The sequence below is a fragment of the Elaeis guineensis genome, chromosome 14 (genome assembly GCF_000442705.2).
Source record: "Elaeis guineensis isolate ETL-2024a chromosome 14, EG11, whole genome shotgun sequence".
Classification (NCBI taxonomy): domain Eukaryota; kingdom Viridiplantae; phylum Streptophyta; class Magnoliopsida; order Arecales; family Arecaceae; genus Elaeis; species Elaeis guineensis.
In genome coordinates this window covers 42726131-42745884 of record NC_026006.2, presented here as the reverse complement: position 1 = coordinate 42745884, position 19754 = coordinate 42726131, and the positions used below count along the sequence as shown (strand labels likewise).

Genomic DNA, 19754 nt, shown 5'->3' with positions numbered 1-19754 from the left:
AATGCACATAATTCTGATCGAGAAAATAAAATTTGAAACCGAATGGGAGCAGATCTTCTGTACTAAACATCCCTCTCAAGAAAACTGTACGTGGCGTGGAACTACTTATAAGGGACTCATGGGACTAATGTCATCATATACCATGCACACAAATAAATGATGCAATAAGAAAATAAAGGAGATTATATTGAGGCAGATCTTCCATCATCATCAAAGTTCTATGCAGTAATTTAATTCCAGCAACAGGGTACGCAGTCGAACAAATCAGCACTACTAGAAAACATGATATATTACAAGACAGCTGCAAAGCATCAGTTCATTCATAAGATTAGAGATATCAGCCCGCTGTCATTGGTACAAAGAAAGAGTAGGGACCCAAAGGCACATAACAACAGATGCCATCATCAATAAGATGATCTAACTTCAGCCCATGCCCCTTTTCTCTTCACGTCCCTTTACAATCTTTGTGCAAAATTCAGAATGAAATAAAAATGAAAACATTAAGTCAGAACTTAAATCCAACCCGACCCAGTTGTTGAACGACCCAGTCATGTATCAAAGCTGCCTTCAGCTCATCAATCAGTTTAGTAGCAGGAGGATGCAAGGCAACGGCACCACACTGAGGGCTTGAGTACTTGCTAAACACCACTTTCAGTTCAGTCTCTGCTGCTTTGGAATGAAAGCTCACTAGATGCTGTGCACAATCCCTGTGTCCAAACATGGAAATTGGTTTAGTGACCAAGCTCAATACTTTAGATACAATAAAGGGACAAAATGAAGTTAAGGTCGTGGATACTAACAGCAACTGCGGCTCTGAGAAGCCTGTGTTATGCTTGAGTGTTTCACTCCAGAAGGGAGTCTTCTTGAGTGTGCATCGCGCCGCATAGACAGCAGAAGCAGCTATCAAGGATGGGCAGTACATGATCATTGAGTAATGCATCAAACCCAGCTCAGCAAAGAAGAAGGCCATGTGCTCCATCTGCAAGTATAAACAAAAGAATAAAAGATTATGGAACTGAAACTGCCGCTTCTAAAGACCACACAAGTCAAAGCATCTATCGTTCTCACCTCTTTATCGGCCATGGCTGCTTTCAGAAAACGCATGAGGAACATGTAGGGAGTGGGAACAGTTAAGTTCCATTCAAGTTTGCTCAGGATTTCTTTCTCCTTGCTCAATATCTGCTCTCTGCTATATGCGCTGTCCAATATGCATATGAAGTTGCTGACCTGCTCTCAACCACAACCCAGTTTCCAGTACTCAGTAATCGTAATAATACTAATAAAAAGAACATTTTTATCTATAGAACATCGTAATTAGTACCTCTGCAGCCCGTATATCCTCGTACTTGCAGGCAATCAGCATGGCACTCACACCCACAAGAGGCAACTCCCTCCTCCGGACTGTTTCCATGGAAAGATACCGATCAAATATGTAAAATGTCAGATACAGGATCTCAGGCATCAGCCCAAACTTATGGTGTACCTCAATCAGCCATTCAGCCAGAATAGCTCTTTTCTCTTCATTGATCTCAACTTGGGACCCCATGTAGTCATTGGGTCGGTTAGAATTCTGAATTAGTAAAAGGAACAAGCACCCGTCAGCTAAGATAGGTAAAATAAATGGATGCAATGGATATTCAAATAGAGGAAATATATAATACCTCAGCAAGTTTGTAAAACTTGTAGATATCTTCAACATAATCCACGACAGCTAACTGATCATTGGCATCCAAAGCATCAATATCGTGAACCTGATCTTTTGGTTCATTTATGATGGGACTCATTCCGATAATTTCCTCAGGCTCGACGGCACTGCCCTTTCCCACTGCTACATCAACAGCTACAACCACTGGATTCTGAAAATCACAAAGGTGGAATTCAAATTCAGTCCACAACTAGATATTGTGATACAAGAAAATGGGCACATTGAGGTGAAAACTTGATAAAGACCACCATTTATACCTTATCAGCAGTGGCCATAGTAGCTAATTTTGCATTCGCCGGAAGGTGAGCACCAGAACTTCTAGAAAGAAAAGAATGTATTGGATGTTTTAGACCACTTAAAGCAATTCTTTTGAAGTAATTTAAAGAACGTAGAGCTGCAGTCCACCTGGTCACAGGGCGAGAGATCTGAGGCTGTGCTTTCCTGTAACCAAGGCAAAACAGTTAAATTTTTTTTAAAAAAAATCACAAAATTTTTGTAGCTTCCTTACCCCTCAACACCCCGGACCATTACAGGATTTCCAATGTCTCCTAGTGCTGGACGGTTCTTTCCGTCTCCTCCAGCTGCTGCTTTCTGTTTGACAGTGGGAATAGGGCCATCACCTAATGACACAGGACATAAATCAGAAGAATTAACATAGAGGAGAAGACAAAGAAAAACCCTAAAGAAGGGAAGAAAGAAACGACAGAACAAAGGCCAAAACTTGGTAATTCATCATTGAACCTTTTGCTTGTACGGCATGTACAAGAGCAAGAACCCTAACATTGGAATGCAGAAGAATTGGGAAAGACAAAGTCGGTAAAAGCTTCAGAAATCCCCAACCCTTGAGAAGAAACAAAGGCACGTGGAAAGATTTTACCACCAAATTTAACGTGAGGAACCCCAAATCAGACTCAGCATGAAGAAAGAAAGGCCAAAGAACCCATAAAAGGTAAGTGGAAAGGGGGAAGAGAAAGAAAAGAAAAGATCTTTCCACGTAGAACCGAAAGAAAACGCTACAAACGATATCAACATCTATATGATTCGAGATGGAGGGGTGGAGGGGGGACAAGAAAGCAAGGAAAAGATCTTGCCACAAAGAAACGCAAGAAATCCCCAAGAAACGCCACAAAACCGTTCAAGAAACCCATCTAAGAGATAAAAAGAGAAATGGATTAGAAGAGGTGGGTTTCGAATTCTATCTCACCTCTCTGATGCTGAGGAACTACGACATAATGCATCAATGCCATGGTTTGCTCTCCTCCTCCACTTTCTTGGCTCGACAGAACCGAAGAGAAGAACGAATGGAGGCGAGCGGTCGGCGACTCCACGTCGCTGCTCAGATTCACCGCAGTAGGCGAGATCCCGTCTCCAAAGCTGCAACAAAGAGAACAAGACGAAGGACAAGAGAGGAAACCCTTGCTATGCGCCCTCTTATTCCCTTCTTTCTTCGAGCTTCTTCTCTGGTTTCCCTCCGTAGCTCTTTTCAAAGTTTTGTTAAACAAGAATTAAGGGGAACGAGAAGGAAAAGAAGTTTGCGGGTCCGGAAGAGCCGGTCGGGCGCTTGGTTTAATATTCCTGCTGGCGAAATTATTCGTGCTGCGTGGGGGTGTTTCGTCGAGTACTTCGGACCAAACCGTAACCTGGGCTTCAGACCCAACCAAACCGATGGTTCGGTTAAGATCAGGGACAACCCGAACAATAAGCCCAAACAATAACCGGTCTGTTACAAGAGGGCTTGTCTCGCATAAACTAGAAAAATCAAAAGTGAAATAATATATAAATAAACAATAAAATTAAAAAACATATAATACAAAAATCAAATTGATAACTTGCCATGTTCTAGTCTCAGAGTTGAGAAGCCATTTCTATACCCTTCACGCATAAAAATGGTCGGTCTTCTTTCACGACATCAGCCTTTCAATCACGCACCGTACAAATCTCCAAGCTTCATGAATTCATATCATGCATTGCACATCTCTTGAGGCAGCCACTGCATGACCCAATAGTTGATTCACTCGAATGAAGACGAATCCTTCTTTCGTGCGAAAGATGCAATACTTGTCCCTGTTCAAAAAGGTTCGAGTTGTATCTTTTGTGTGAAAGAAAGACAGATCTTTTTTCATAACCTCAACTGCTGGATTGTATTTTGCAAAACTTTTAAAGAATGATAGATCTCTAAAACATGATCTAATGATTTAGCCATAAAAGAAGATCAACCATTCTTTCACATAGAAGATACTACCGAAATCCCCAAAGGAGGCAATGAAAGGATAGAGAACGATAGAAGGTGCCAACTATCGTAAAGAAAAATTTTTTATGCACCGCATGCAGTGCAGCAAAATTGACATAGAGTACAACACTGTAGTCGATTGATCCATATAGTGCAATTAATAGTAGGATAGATATTTAATACTGTTTAGTTTTTTTCTTAATTTTTTCTTAACAAAATATCATTTTCCTCCGTATAACAAACAAAGAATAATATTATTACTTTCTGATATCTTATATGACTTCCTGTGAATATATATAATATTATGAACAATATATATGACTTTTTGTGTCTTAGTGTGATATCCTGTTAATTATTATGACTTTCTGATTCCTTATATGATGCATTTGTTTATGATATTATCTATTGTGGGCAGAAGAATAGCCAAGAAAGTATGAGTTTTTGAATCAAAGATTATAACATCAAGGTGCTACCAAAATTGCATGCAACCGAGCTATGTTATGTAACTGGAGGGATGCTCAAGTGGTGGGTGCGCAAGCGTGCCCATAACACTTCACCTGTGCGTCTGTACATGTATGTATATTTATGCTATATCGATCTGCACAATCATGTATTGCTTCTTTTCTTTATTTTATTTTGTTACAGGGAATGCCGTACTTCCCTGGCCATCTAATTAATTTTGGTGAGTTGCCGTTCAATAGCTGAACAATTAATATTAGATTCAATTCAAAGGTCGTCTACAAGCCTTGCCACCACAGGAGGTTTGTCATCAACTTGGCAGCTCATGAATGGTGGCTTTGGATTTGCTTCTTTTTGAAGATTTACCTATTTGTCTTGTCATTTATTAAAATTAATTATTATCCCTCCATGCTGCTAAATTTGAATCTCAGCTTAACGGTTATGAAACACAAGCATATGGTGGGGATGGTCAATTTTGGTTGTGGGTGTGTGTCGGCCATGATCAAAGCACCTCGTCTGGTGGGACAAAAAAGGAAAACCTATTATACGGCTGCAAGGACCTCTAGTATGGTGGAGGGTTCGGAGTGTATGTTTCACATGACAGAATGGTTGACCTTCTTTTGTAGTATGAACCATTAGAAATCTTTTTGCACAACTTTTTAAGCACTCCAACCTCTCCCTTCTATCTAAGGGTGTGCATGCCTTAGTTCAGGTCAGCTTAGGATCAATCTTCAAAAGAACTGACTTAAATCAATTTTTTAACACTGAAATAGATAGATCACATGAAAAAAATGTTCAAACCAATCTGAAAAAATTAGTTCAGTTTGATTCAGTTTGTCAGGCTATGGGCTACTGGGCTTCTGTCAAATGGGCAACTTATATAATAGGCTAAATATGGGCTACTATCTATTCTAACTTCTAGCTATGCTAAATGGATAATTTATGGGATGAGCTAAATAGACAGCTTATAGATAGGCTCAATAGGATAAGATCACAACCTCCTTTAAGAAAATAGAATAGCAGTTCTAAAATTTTAAAATTGAACTAAATCTGAAAAAATATGATACAAATTGAACCAAAAATAGTAGTTGAATCGATTTTGCACTTTGATCGGTTTAGTTACACACCCCTACTTCCATCTATTAGTACAAATCATGAAGCAAATATCGCACTTTGAAAACTATGCAATATGCAATCTAATGGTTAGAATGATTCTGATGAGAAATTTTGTAGAGGTCCTAACTTAGGTTAAGATATCTCTCTGTGATCGATATTTTATCGATCATTTCTTCAGAGATCTTAGTCGTAGCTGAGATATCTCCATAAGGTTAGCACTTTCCGATCCAGTCATCAGGGTCCAGATTGAGGCCCGAATATCTCAGATCAAACCATCTTTCTTTGAGGACCGAGGCTTTGTCTCAAGATGATGTCTTCATTTGTTTCCAATGGTTTCATTAGTGGTCAGTTGCAACCAACTTTAGTTAACTTTTTACTTGGTCACTTTAACAACGAACCTGGACAAAAACTTGAAGAGGACATCTTCATTGATTTAGTAAATTGATATACAACTTATCGGCAAAACATTGTCAAGTTCTCGACATTCCATGTTCAAGGAATGGGGGTACCATCGAGGCCTTCAAAAACTTGAAGAGGACATCTTTGTTGATTTAATAAATTGATATATAACTAATTGGTAAAACAATGCCAAGTTCTCAACATCCTATGTTCAAAAAATGGGGGTACTATCGAGGCTTTCAATTTTATAAGCCCCTAGTTTGATGACTTTGGCGATTTTGTATGGCCCCTCCTAGTTTGGGGCTAATTTGCTTTGCTCCATAGGTTCAAACACCTTGGCTCAATGAAGGATGAGGTCCACTGATCAGAATATTTTTTATTTGACTTACGAATTATAGTAGCGGACTACTCATTGCTGGTACGATGCCATCTTGATTTGAGTCCATTCTCTTCTTTCTTCCAGCAAGTCCAAACTTATTTGAAGTCAACCCAAATTCTCCTGCTTATCATAGTATTCCACCCTAGTTATTGGCATTCCGATCTCAAAAGGGATGACTGCCTCCATGCCAAAAATAAGGTTGAAAGGTGTCTCCCCAATAGGAGTCCAAAGAGTCATCTGATAAGCCTAAAGCATGCTGTAGAGTTTCTTGGCCTAGAACCCTTTGGCTTGACTGATCCTTGAGTTTAATCCTTGTAGGATCATGTGATTTGTCACCTCAGATCTTTATTAGACTATTGGTAGCCAATCAAAGTGAGGCTATGGTCGATATGAAGTTTCGAGTAGAACTCTCTAAACTTTAAGATTATCGAATTATCATCTATTATCAATGATGATAGCTTGTGACTATTCGAACTGGCATATAATGAACTTTCAGATGAAGTTCTAAACCTTCTTATTGCTAAAGATGCTCAGATCTCGCAAAGAAAGAAAATGAGACATGCTCTTGATTTTTCATAGACCACACCATTTTGTTGATGCTAAAATCTTGCTCGATACGAAGAAAGGAGCTTGTCAAATTGGTTTTAGCTGGACCCCCCAATGCTCAAGTCAGAAAGAACTTTGGAATAACAATAAGAAAGAAAAATAGTAAGATATAAGAGAAAAGATTAAAGTAGAGTGATCTACTAGGATTGTTCAGCTTGGAGTGCTCAATCTCAGCATTAGTAGCTTAGCTCATTGACCTGCAAGTTGTTAGATAGGCCTGTAAGAAAGAATAACATAATGATAATATGAGTTGATAGATAAGCCATGAGAGCTTCTAGCTATGAGGTCCTTTGGCTATGTTTATATAAAAGAGGGAGCATGGATCTATTACAATTATAGGTAGAAATAAAGAAAAGAAGGAAAAGTTTGATAATGTCTCTAATATTGTTAATTCAACCAGTATGGTAGAGGATAGTTCTGATGGTGCCAATGCCCTCTCAATGTCCACCAATTTATCTAGGGATAATTGGATTCTTAATTCAACATGTTCTTAGCATATGTGTCCTCATTAAAATTGATTTTTCATTTATCATTCTATTGACGGTGGTGTGTGCTCATGGAGAATAATGTCCTATAAAAATGTTGGTATAGGAATAATTCGGATCAAGATGCATGATTGTATTATTAGGATCTTGTTTGATGTATGGCACATATCAGATTTAAGGAAAAATATGATTTCTTTGAGTACTCTAATATTTTGATAAAGGTGAAGTTTTAAACTTTTCAAATGATGCTCTTATTATGCTTAAAGGTAGATTGTCTCATGGCCTCTACTTACTTTACCATAGTATAGTTATTGATGCTGCATTAGTTTTTTCATTAGATTCAGATTCGAACAGTACTAGTTTATGTTATATGTATTTGGGTTATATAAGTAAGGTTGGAAAGTCCATTTTGAGCAAACAGGATCTATTGTGTGGTCAAAAAATCGAAAACTTGACTTTTGTGAGCATTGTGTCTATAGGAAGCAGTCTAGAGTCAAGTTTAGCACAGCCATCCATAAGATAAAAGGTATGTTAGATTATATCCATTTTGATCTTTGGGATCATGCACCTGTTCAGTCTAAAGGCGGTTCTTCATATTTATTGATTTTTATTGAACATTTTTCGAGGAGAGTTTGGTATACTTTTTGAAGCAGAAAAATGAAGCCTTTCCACTTTTAAGAAGTGAAAAGTACTTATTGAGAAATAGTCCAGTAAGAATATCAGGAGATTGGGAATTGAGAATGGCATGGAGTTTTATAAGTGTCAGTTTAATGAGTTTTATGATATGGAAGGCATTATAATTGAGATACCACATAATTAGGAAGACATCACAGCAGAATGGTGTTGCATAATGCATAAATAGAAATCTTTTAGAGAGAGCACAGTGTATTCCTTCTCAATCAGGTTTATTTTAAAATTTTTGGGTTGAAGCTATTAATATAATTTGCTACTTGGTGAATAGGTCTCCATCTGCTACTATTGAGATATGGTTTGGTACACCTACTGAAATGCTATAGATTATGACATGTTGAGTCTGATTCTCAAACATTTGTAATCAGTAGAGACGTTATCTTTGATAAAAAGGCTACACTTCATTCAAGAAATAAGTCAGTTACTATAAAGAAAGATCACGATATTGATAAGCAGGTGGAGCTTGAGGTTAAATCTTTAGTGCATCCATCATAGGATGATACTACAGTTCAGCCAGTTCAAGGTGATAAGCCTCAAGTTATTGATGAGAGGGATGCCCCACGAGAATATAGTAGCACACTATAGCCATTGGTAGATCAAGAAGGCAGATTAGACCCCCTCAGAGATATGAATATGTAGATTTGATCTTTTTTACATTATCTGTGACAGAGTTTATTGAGGTTTCAGATCTAATCGATTATCATGAGGCCATCACTAGCAGTGAGTCTATACAATGGTCTATTACAAAAAGTGAGGAGATTGAATCTCTTCACAAAAATCAGACATGGGAGCTAGTGAAACCACTACAAGGCTAGAAGATTATTGGATACAAATGAACCTTCAAGAAGAAAGAAAAAATCTCAAAGGTTGAAATAGTAAGATTCAATGTATGTTTGATTGCAGAGGGCTATAATCAGAGAAAAGATGTAGATTTTAATGAAGTTTTTTCCTCCTATTATGAAACATAGCACTATTCATGTGTTACTTGCTATTATTATGTTGTTTGACTTAGAGCTTGAGTAGCTTGATATCAAGGTAGCTTTCTTGTATGGTGAGCTTGAGGAACAGATTTATATGCAACAGTTAGAGAGATCTATTATTCAGGATAAGGAGGACCATGTTTGTTAGTTGAAAAAATTATTGTGTGGTTAATTTGAAGCAATCTCGAGGATAGTGGTATAAGCAGTTTGATGCATTTATATTTGGACATGGTTACTCTCAGAGTGACTATGACAAGTTTTGTTTATCACAGAAGGTTTGCAGATGGTTCTTTTGTTTATTTGTTACTCTATATTGATGACATACTTATTGCAGCAAGAAATATGTTTGAGTTAAGAAGTTAAAGGTTTAGCTTAGTAATGAATTTGAGATGGACTTGAGTGTAGCAAAAAAGATTTAGGATATGGAGATTCATTGGAATTAACACACAAAAAAATTGTTCTTATCATAAAAAAATTATATTCAAAAGTTTTTTAAGTATTTTTGTATGCAAGACTGAAGCTGGTAAGTATTCCACTTGTAGCACACTTTAGACTTTTTACTACTTTATCTCCAAAGTTAGATGAGGAGAAGGAATACATGTCATGTGTTCCATATGTTAGTATAGCTGAGAGTATCATATATGCCATGATTTACATATGTCCAAATATCTCACAAGTCATCAGTGTCGTTAACAGATACATGGGGCATCCAAGAAAGGTCCATTGGCAGATCGTGAAATGGATATTATACTATTTGAGAGGCACTATAAATATTGGTTTGATGTATGATTGGAGTTTAGATACTTGCAGTAGTATTGTTGGTTATGTGGACTGATTATGCAGGTGATTTGGACAAAATGAGATCTTTGACAGGCTATATTTTTACTCTCTCATGTTATAGTATCAGTTGGAAAGTGACTTTATAGTCTACTATTGTCTTATTTATTTTAGAGACAAAGTATATGATAGCGGTTGAAGTAGTGAGGGAGGCCATTTAGTTGTGAAGAGTTCACTATTTTGTATTGCAACTTAATGAAATTTAAGTCAAGATGGAGATTTGTTGAGTGTGGCTTGAATTGGTGTGATCCATGATACGCACTCGATCTATTTTAGGCTTTGTTGGATGGCTTAGATATTTTGGTCCTTTCTCTTTATTTTAGGATTTATGTAGCTATATATATATATATATATATATATATATGTGTGTGTGTGTGTGTGTGTGTGTGTGTGTGTAATCACACCTTTTTTGTTATTGAAGGGGCTGTCTTTTGCTATTTTGAGCTACCGTATGCTCTTTGTATTCTATCTTTTTTTGATACGATGAAATTTCTTTATATCTTCATCCATGGACTAAGCCAAATGCTAAACCATATAAATCATTGTGTTATATTTTTTCTATGTATAATTGTTTATTATTATTTTAGACTTCATACTAATTAACAAGTAATCTTGTAACATATACCTTGGGAGCTTTTTGCCTCTCTTGGGCACCCAAGTGGATGAGATAGCATTGGGCCTTGGTGCAAACGGTCATTGCTTCTTACGGGTCACACATGCAGAAATAGAGCACGTGCAAAATGTAAATGGAGAAATGGGTTTGGTGGTGCCATGGTGTGATCAATTGAAGGCATTGTCTCATCCTTTGGTTGGGGGATTTCTCACACATTGTAGTTGGAGTTCAATTTTAGAAGGCTTATATGCTGGTGTGCCAATGCTTACATTTTCATTGATGTAGGATCAATATCCTAATAGTAAGTTGATCGTGGAAGAATGGAGGGTTGGACTTCCATTGAAGAACAAGGAGAAAGGTGTTGTTGGAAAGGAGGAGGTAGCCCAGCTTGCGAGGAAATTAATGTTCTTGGATGAGGATGAGAACAACTCCGAAGAAGACTGGGACATCTAAAAGAGAAGTCATGGGCAGCATCGATGCAGGGATCATCAACCACCAATCTTGATGCGTTTGTTCAAAGTATTATGTATTGTGGGCAGAAGGGTAGCCAAGAAAGTGAGAGTTATGGAATCTAGGATTGTAATGTTGGGCTACTCCCAAAGTTGACGTGGTTTGCATGCAACTTAGCTTAGTTATGTGAAAGATTACATCCTACATTGCATGCATTGCATGGCTGTGCGCACCAATCACCTCTTCTCCTTGTGGGCTAATTATCGAGATGAGTGCATGATGATTGGTATGGTGCATGACCACATTGGTGCATACGGTGTAGGGTATAATTTGCCATTATATAATTGGGTGGGTGCTTAAGCAGTGAGGGTGCATATGTGCTCATACATTTCATTCACCTGTGCATCTGAATGTGCATATATGCAAGTTTATCTTTATATCCGTGTATGCATGCATGTATTTCTTCTTTTATTCTTCTTATTTTGTTACCATGAAAGCAATTTTTCCTGGCCAAGGAATTTTATAGTGAGTTGTCTGCCAATAGCTCAACAATTAAAGATTATATGCAAGAAAGACCTCCACTTGGTGACCCAAGTTTACGTCTATTAAATTTGATGCAAAGGTCGTCTGCATGCTTTGCTACAACATGAGATTTGTCATCAAATTGGAAGATGATGAATCATGTCTTAGATTTGCTTCCTTTTCATGATTTGCCATTTTAGCTATTGACACAGTAGTTTGTTCAACAATCCAATAATCCCTAACAACTTCTCCTAACATACATAAGGACAATCCCTAACAACTCCTAACAAACACAAGAGCATTCCAGGTGCATCCATTATTTTGTTCAATAGTCCAACAACCCCTAACAACTTCTCCTAACAAGCACACTCATGCTCTCTTTATAAATGTGTTCTAGAGCTTTGGCTTTTATGAAATGAAATGCAATTATATGGTATCTGAGCCAGCAGCTATATAGCACCCGATCACCCTATCTCTCTCCACCATGGCTCTCATTCCCTGTCAAACCCTTGCTCCCACCACACCCACCACCACCATCCGCAACTTTCCTCTGCTGAAACTCACAAGAGACAACTATCTCTTATGTCCAATGCCTTCTGCTGCTTTGGAGTGACGATCTGCTAGGCCTAATTGATGGGACAAAGCCCTATCCTCCTATAACAATCCCAGTTGTTATGCAAGCCATCCAGGCTGACAGCTCTATGGCGCCTTCTGCTGCTCCTACAACTCTCAATCTAGCCTATGTTGCATGGGTGAAGAGGGACCAATAGGTCCTCAGCTGGCTCATCTCCTCCATTAGTGAGTCCATGCTCACCCTGGTGGTGGGCCTCACCTCTTTTCATGCCATCTAAGTTGCCCTCGAACATACTTTCGCTTTGCATTCGCATGTGAGAGTCCTGCAACTATGCCACCAACTCCATGAGATCTGCAAAGGCTCTTCTTTGATCACTGAGTACATCCAGTGGATCAAAGCAGTCTCTGACTCTCTTGCTGCAATCGGTGAGCCTCTCAACAACACCAATCTCATCATGCAGGTTCTCACTAGTTTAGACTCTTCTTTTGATGCCTTCATTCCATCTATTTCCACAAACCTCACCAACTATAGCCTTGAAGATCTGCATGCCCTCCTTCTGGCTCATGAGACTCTTATGCAAATTCACGTAAGGCTTGCTGCTCTGATCCAACCCATTTTTTTCGCTGTCAATCAAGCTATACATTGGACCAACTCTACCCCTCAGCACCCCATGAAACATTGGGCTTCTGCAACACATTCCTCAGGCGAACACAGAGGCCATGGTAATAGCTATGGACATGGATGTTGCAGATGGCAGAAACGCCCTCCAAAGTGCCAGATATGTTGTTAGGTTGAGCACCGTGCTCCTGAGTGCCCCCATCACTTTGATGCCAACATCACCATGGTGGTGCCATCAGTTGCCAACCAACACACGACAGTTGCATGCACTACTCATGCACCGACTAATCAAGGCAATAAATCAGAGGACATCTCTACCTAGGTCTCAGATTCTGGAGTGACTCATCATGTCACTCCGAACTACTACCAACTGAATGATCCGACTCTCTATGCTGGTGCTGATCAATTAGCTGTCAGAAATGATGCAGGTTTGTGCATTAGACATGCTAGCTCCACTATTATCCAAACTGACTCTCATTTCTTTCATCTTAAGAATGTTCTTCACGTCCCTTCTATTACACGTAACCGCCTTTTAGCACATCAATTCACCAAAGACAGCAAAATTTTCATTGAGTTTCAACCCTTCACCTTTCTTGTGAAGGACCAAGCTAGCCGGCATGTGCTGCTTCATGGGCAACTTAAAAATGGACTCTAACATTTTTCTACTTCCAATAAGAAGACACCTCCTTGTGCGCTAGTTGGAGAACGAGCATCCTCATCACTTTGGCATGACTACCTTGGTCATCCAGCGTCGAGGACTGTTTCACTTATCTTAGCTAGGCACCATCTTTCAGTTATAAATGAAACTCTTAGTTATCTATGTACTGCTTGCCATGAGTCCAAAAGCCATAGGTAGCCGTTCTCTCCCTCTCCCTCAATTTTTAGTACTCCACTTGATTTAATTTTTTTGGATGTTTGGGGGCCATCTTTGGTCACCTCAAGCAATGACTGTCGGTATTATGTCATTTTCATTGATGACTATAGCAAATTTACATAGATTTTTTCTTTAAAGCAAAAATCTAGTATTCTTGACATCTTCATTCCTTTTCAAAGACATGTTGAATGCTTGTTTGATTGAAAGGTGAAACAACTCCATTTTGATTGGGGAGGTGAGTACCAAAGTCTGTCTCGATATCTAGATTCCATTGGCATTTCTCATCGACTTTCATGCCCACATTCACCATGGTAAAATAGTATCGCCGAATGCAAACACCATCATATGGTAAAAATGGCTCTTTCCTTAATGAGCAAAGCCAGTGTTCTATATAAGTATTGGGATGAAGCAGTCGCCATTGTGGTCTACTTAATAAACCACCTCTCTACACCCTTATTATCCAACATTTCACCTTATGAAAAACTCCTTGGTACTTCACCCAACTATGCATCTATCCGCGTCTTTGGTTGCACATGCTATCCATATCTCTGTCCCTACTCCACACATAAACTTAAACCCCATTCTCTCTTATGTATCTTCCTGGGATATGGTGGCTCTCATTGTGCCTATCGCTTCCTACATCTTTCAATAGGTCGCATCTACATAGTACGTGGTGTCATCTTTGATGAGCATCATTTTTCTTTTTAACAAAACACTACTAATGGTGCTCAAAGTACAATACATTCTATGACTTAGTATAGCTTGCGGATTCCTCATCTAGCTGAGTCCTCTAGCTCAGATGCTCCATCGCCGCCACCTACCCCTGACCATCAAATGATCAGTATATTAGAAGGCTCTGCTAACACACTACCAGTGCATCAAGTGCACCATCGTCGAAGTCTAACTGCAGTGCAGGACAATAGCACCGACTCTCTGCTACCACGATGGTACACCAACCCACTTTCATAGCCCCTACAAACCAACCTGGTGTTGCACCACCGGATGCACGGCCACACCATCCCATGATCACTCAGTCCAGGGATGGGACTCAGAAGGCACGAGTGATCTAAGATGCTACTCTAACAACTGGTAAATGATATTCTCTTCCTCATGCTCTCTGTTACTATTCAACTACCCATGGAATCCATCTATTTTTCGCAAGCAGCAAAAGACCCTTACTGGCGCACTACTATGTGTGCTGAGTTCAATGCCCTTCTCCAGAATGGTACTTGGGACTTAGTTCTCCGATCGCCAGACATGAATGTCATAGGCTGAATATGGGTCTTCAAGCTGAAGCAATGATCAAAAGGCTTGATAAAGCACTACAAAGTCCGATTGGTTGCTAAAGGCTTCCATCAACAACAAGGTGTCGATTTTACTGAAACTTTTAGGCCTGTTATCAAAATCACAACAATATGATTGCTCATTGCCCTTGCCATCTCCCCTAAATGGTCTCTATGGCAAATAGACATCTCAAATGCATTCTTACATAGTGAGCTAAATAAGATTGTCTATATGGAACAACCATCAAGGTTCCAACATCTGTACCTTCCTACTCATGTTTGTCAGCTGAAGGAGTCCCTCTACAGATTGCGCCCAGCTCCAAGAGCATGGTTTCATCAGCTACGGTCCTTAGTTTAGCACAGTTTTTTGGTTCATGAATAGATACTTTCTTGTTTTTCCATCACAGTGATGCAGGCTCCATTTACATCCTAATTTATATTGATGATATCATCATAACAGGAGGAGATACTGCTGGTATCTCTACTATTCAACAATTTCTCAAGTAAGAGTTTGCTATCAGAGATCTTGGACAGGCCCATTATTTTTTGGGTCTAGAACTTACCTATAGTACAACGGGCTATTCCCTCTCCCAGTAGAAATATATTCTTGATGTCTTATGACGGACTAATATGAGTGAAGCCAAACCAATCACAACCCCTATGGCTTCTGATGCCGAGCTTTCCTCTCCATCTCCAGCACTGTAAGATCCATCTTTGTATAGGAGTGTGGTAGGGACACTATAATATGTTACCCTCTCGCATTCAGATGTTGCATTTGCAGTCAATAGAGTGTGTCAATACATGCATAGCCCTACGAAGACTCACTAGTCTGCTGTAAAATACATCTTGAGATACCTGAAATAGATCTTGCACTATGGTTTATGGTTCCATCATGACTCACCTCGGGTTAGACAGGCATTCAGCAATGTCGATTGGACTGACTCTTGGCCTGATCGTAGATCAACTATCAGCTATGCCATTTATCTCGATAAGGATTTGATCTCTTGGAGTGCAAAGAAACAAACCATGGTTGCCTGATCGAGCACCAAAGCAGAGTACAAAGCTATCATCAATACAACAGCCAAAGTTATTTGGCTCAAGTCTTTTCTTTGTGAGCTACATCTACCTCTTGCTGACGTCCCGACTCCATGGTGTGATAATATTGGAGCCACATATCTAGTTGCTAACCCTGTTTTTCATATCCAAACAAAATATGTCGAAATAGACTTTCATTTTTTTCGAGAACTGGTGGCCTCCAAGCAGTTTCAAGTGTCCTTCATCTTGATAAAAGACCAGCTTGCAGATGTGTTTACCAAGCCCCTTCCTCGACCAAGATTCCAGCAACTTTACTCCAAGCTTAACGTGGTTGCACCCCCCATAAGCTTGCGAAAAAGTATTGACGTAGTAGTTTGTTCACCGGTCCAATAATTAATCCCTAACAATTTCTCCTAACAAACACAAGGACAATTCCTAACAACTTTTTCTAACAAATACAAAGATGTTCCAAACGCATCTATTATTTTGTTCAATGGTTCAACAATCCCTAACAACTTCTCCTAACAAACAAACTCACTCTCTCTTTATAAAAATATTCTAGGGCTCTAGCTTTTATAAATATACTGCAATTATATTAACTGGTCATTTATTTAAATTAATTATCTTCCCACCACACTACTAAATTTGAATCTAAGCTTAAATGGTTATGAAACACAAAGACATAGTAGAGATGGTCCGTTTTGGTTGCAGGTGTATCGACCATGATGAAAGCATCTAGTCTGAGGGACAGAAGGGGAGCCACCATGGCAGCCAACCCCCTAATTAGGGTCATCTACCTCCATTATCGGCTAATCGCATCCCATCTACAAGCATTGGTTGGTCATTCATGGAGTTTCATATTGGAGTTTCAGCCTCATAGATTGTTTGTTTCCTTGTCATTCTATTTTAAATTGCATTTGCTGTCTTCGGAGAAAGAGAAAAAAAAAAGAAAGATAAGGTAACTAATTAATGTCTATGTAAGATAAGCTTCGAACTCTTCAATGATAGAAGATAAAGCTTTTTTTTTTTGGTAGAAGATAGAAGATAAAGCTTAATCAATTAATAGTGATGAAAGACAAAAAGATTTCGAAAACTCGAGCTTGGGAGAGAATTAAAAGGGAGAGAAATTAGACGGTAAGGAGTAAAGAAGTTGATGGGATGAAAAAAAAAAATTATTAGATCATTTTTCACATAATTCACCGTAATCTTGCTACATGTATAAATGGGAGACTAAATTAAAAGAAAAAACTTCTCAATTTGTTAAAACTCTAAATAAATAAATTATTTTGAAATATTTTATAAGTTTTGGAGCAAGTGGAATTAACATCGCATTACTCTCACTCAGCATCCACTCAATTGGTCCTCCAATCCCTCATATGCTAGTTGAGAAGGTCCCTGCATGCTCTTTCTACAAATGGTTGGATTCAGCCGATCAATTGTCATATGTCTTGGTAGCTGGCCAGTATCTATTGCGAGCTACTTGAAGAACCCAATAAGGATGGCAATTTATGATCCGAACCATCAATTTGATTTGGAAAAAATCAATTTTAAGCTGGTTCAGATTTGATAGAAATAGGTTTGGATCATAAGTAAATCAACTTGTCTAAATATGTTTATTTAAATGGATTAGGTTCATGTTTAAACTTTTGCCCGGTTTAACCAATTTTGATCCACTTAGTAATTGAATCACATCATAACCTGATCTATTTAACCCATTTAAGATCCATTTAATCCATTTTGAACCTACTTAAACAATTTATGTCTTATTTAATCCGACTTGTTTAACCTATTTACTTTACTTAAATCTATTTAATCCACCAAGACTGATTTAATTTGTTTAACCTGTTTACCTTGGATTGACAAGTTTAATAAATAAGCTAGGTTCAAATCTAAATTTTTAATCTTTAATAAATATGTCTGGATCGGACCAATGAATTTTTCATTTGATCCGTACCTAATTTGACCTGGCTAATTGCCACCCTAGAATTTGAGCACATGGAAAACTAGTTGGAGACATAGAGCTGATGATGCTATGATGTGATCAGTTAAGGGTGTTGTACCATCTTTCTGTTGGAAGCTTCATTAGAGAACACCTGAAATTTAACTATAGAAGGCATATCGGTTGGTGTTACAACATTTATTTTTCCTTAGACATGAGATTGGTACTCAAAAAAAGATTTTCTTCACACAAATACACCATTGGGTCATGCAATGGCCGCTTCAAGATCTATGTAGGCGATGAATGAACGAACTTAGATGCTTTGAGATATGTGCATGATAAGACCCAATGGTTGATGTCGCGAAAGAAGACCAATCATTCTTTCACACAAAAGATGCAACTCGAGAACCCGAATAATAAGTTGATTGTGGATGATTGGAAGGTTGGTTTTTTTGGTTGAAAAATGAGAAAGAAGAAGATTTTATTAAAAGGAAGAAGATAACAGAAGCTGTGCAGAAGTTGGACTTGGATGAATGATGGTAAGCAGCCAACGAGTAGGGTAAGAGAGTTGGAAGAACGAAAAGCATTCATACTTTTGTTCGAAATGGATGGAAAAGTTAGGAGAACTCGATGGGGTTGAGATGGTCCAATGAATATTTTAGAGTCAAATAACAAAGTTTGTACATGGTTGCGCAAAGTTTTTTTTTTTTTTTGGCCTTTTTTTTTTGTTCCTCCCCAATCCCCATCAGTGAGATAATTTACCACCGGAATTCAACAGAGGACGTCATGAAGGGATTGCAATGATACCGAACCAAGGTCATGTTTGTTAAATAAATACAATCAATCAAAGTGTAGTCAATTTAAAGTAGGCCACCAAATAGCAGTCCCTAAGACAATGGTGGCTTTTTTTGTTTTTTTATTGTGATACAAATACAATGGTTGTTTTGAAAGAAACTTCTGCATCGATGATTTGCATTTGAGTTCTGAAAGTGACTGAAGTAAAAGCTTGTAAAATTCAAATCATATCACACAATGTTATTCTCTTAAGCATCTCTTAAATAATGCACATAATTCTGATCAAGAAAATAAAATTTGAAACCGAATGAGAGCAGATCTTCTGTACTAAACATCCCTCTCAAGAAAACTGTACGTGGCCTGGAACTACTTATAAGGGACTCTTATGGGACTAATGTCATCATATACCATGCACACAAATAAAAAATGCAATAAGAAAATAAAGGAGATTAAATTGAAGCAGATCTTCCATCATCATCAAAGTTCCATGCAGTAATTTAATTCCAGCAACAGGGTACGCAGTCGAACAAATCAGCACTACTAGAAAACATAATATATTTCAAGACAGCGGCAAAGCATCAGTTCATTCATAAGATTAGAGATATCAGCACGTGGTCATTGGTACAAAGAAAAGAGTAGGGACCCAAAAACACATAACAATAGATGCCATCATCAATAAGATGATCTTCACGTCCCTTTACAATCTTTGTGCAAGATTCAGAAAGAAATAAAAATGAAAACATTATGTCAGAACTTAAATCCAACCCAACCTAGTGTTGCACCATCGAATGCACCGCCGCACCATCCCATGATCACTCAGTCCAGTGATAGGACACGAAAGGCATGAGTGATCTCAGATGCTACTCCAATGATTGGTAAACAACGTTCTTTTCTTCATGCTCTCTATTACTATTCAACTATCCATGGAATCCATCTATTTTGTACAAGCGGCAAAAAACCCCTACTGGTGCACTACTATATGTGCTGAGTTCAATGTCCTTCTCCAGAATGGTACTTAGGACTTAGTTCTCCAATAGTCAGACATAGATGTCATAGGCTGTATATGGGTCTTCAAGCTGAAGCAACGATCAGATGGCTCAATAAAGTGCTATAAAGTCCGATTGGTTACTAAATGCTTCCATCGTCAATAGGGTGTCGATTTTAC

General features: G+C 38.4%; 1 protein-coding gene across 3 annotated transcripts; it reads right to left on the bottom strand.

The window, feature by feature from the left end:
- Positions 1-269: 269 nt before the first annotated feature.
- Positions 270-3173, bottom strand: LOC105037229 (G2/mitotic-specific cyclin S13-7). Of its 3 annotated transcripts, none has more exons than XM_010912920.3 (9): positions 2910-3173; positions 2214-2325; positions 2111-2146; positions 1963-2020; positions 1662-1856; positions 1322-1570; positions 1069-1227; positions 801-979; positions 270-707 (listed from the first exon to the last, which is right to left on the bottom strand). In XM_010912920.3, exons 1-9 carry the CDS (start codon positions 2950-2952, stop codon positions 506-508), a joined length of 1233 nt encoding a protein of 410 aa, XP_010911222.2. In that variant the 5' UTR covers positions 2953-3173; the 3' UTR covers positions 270-505. The 3 variants fall into 3 exon arrangements, with proteins under 3 accessions (XP_010911222.2, XP_019703333.2, XP_019703334.2); XM_019847775.2 differs by having other exon boundaries at positions 272-707; positions 1963-2023; positions 2910-3166; XM_019847774.2 differs by having other exon boundaries at positions 1963-2146.
- Positions 3174-19754: the final 16581 nt, after the last annotated feature.

What these genes read in the sequence shown, in the direction of transcription:
- LOC105037229 (XM_019847774.2), bottom strand. Translation starts at nt 2,952, where the DNA reads ATGGCATTGATGCATTATGTCGTAGTTCCTCAGCATCAGAGAG. An exon ending in AGTTCCTCAGCATCAGAGAG is followed by an intron (nt 2,326 to 2,909) that starts GTGAGATAGAAT and finishes CTGTGTCATTAG; the next exon opens with GTGATGGCCCTATTCCCACT. An exon ending in AGGATATACGGGCTGCAGAG is followed by an intron (nt 1,228 to 1,321) that starts GTACTAATTACG and finishes GGTTGAGAGCAG; the next exon opens with GTCAGCAACTTCATATGCAT.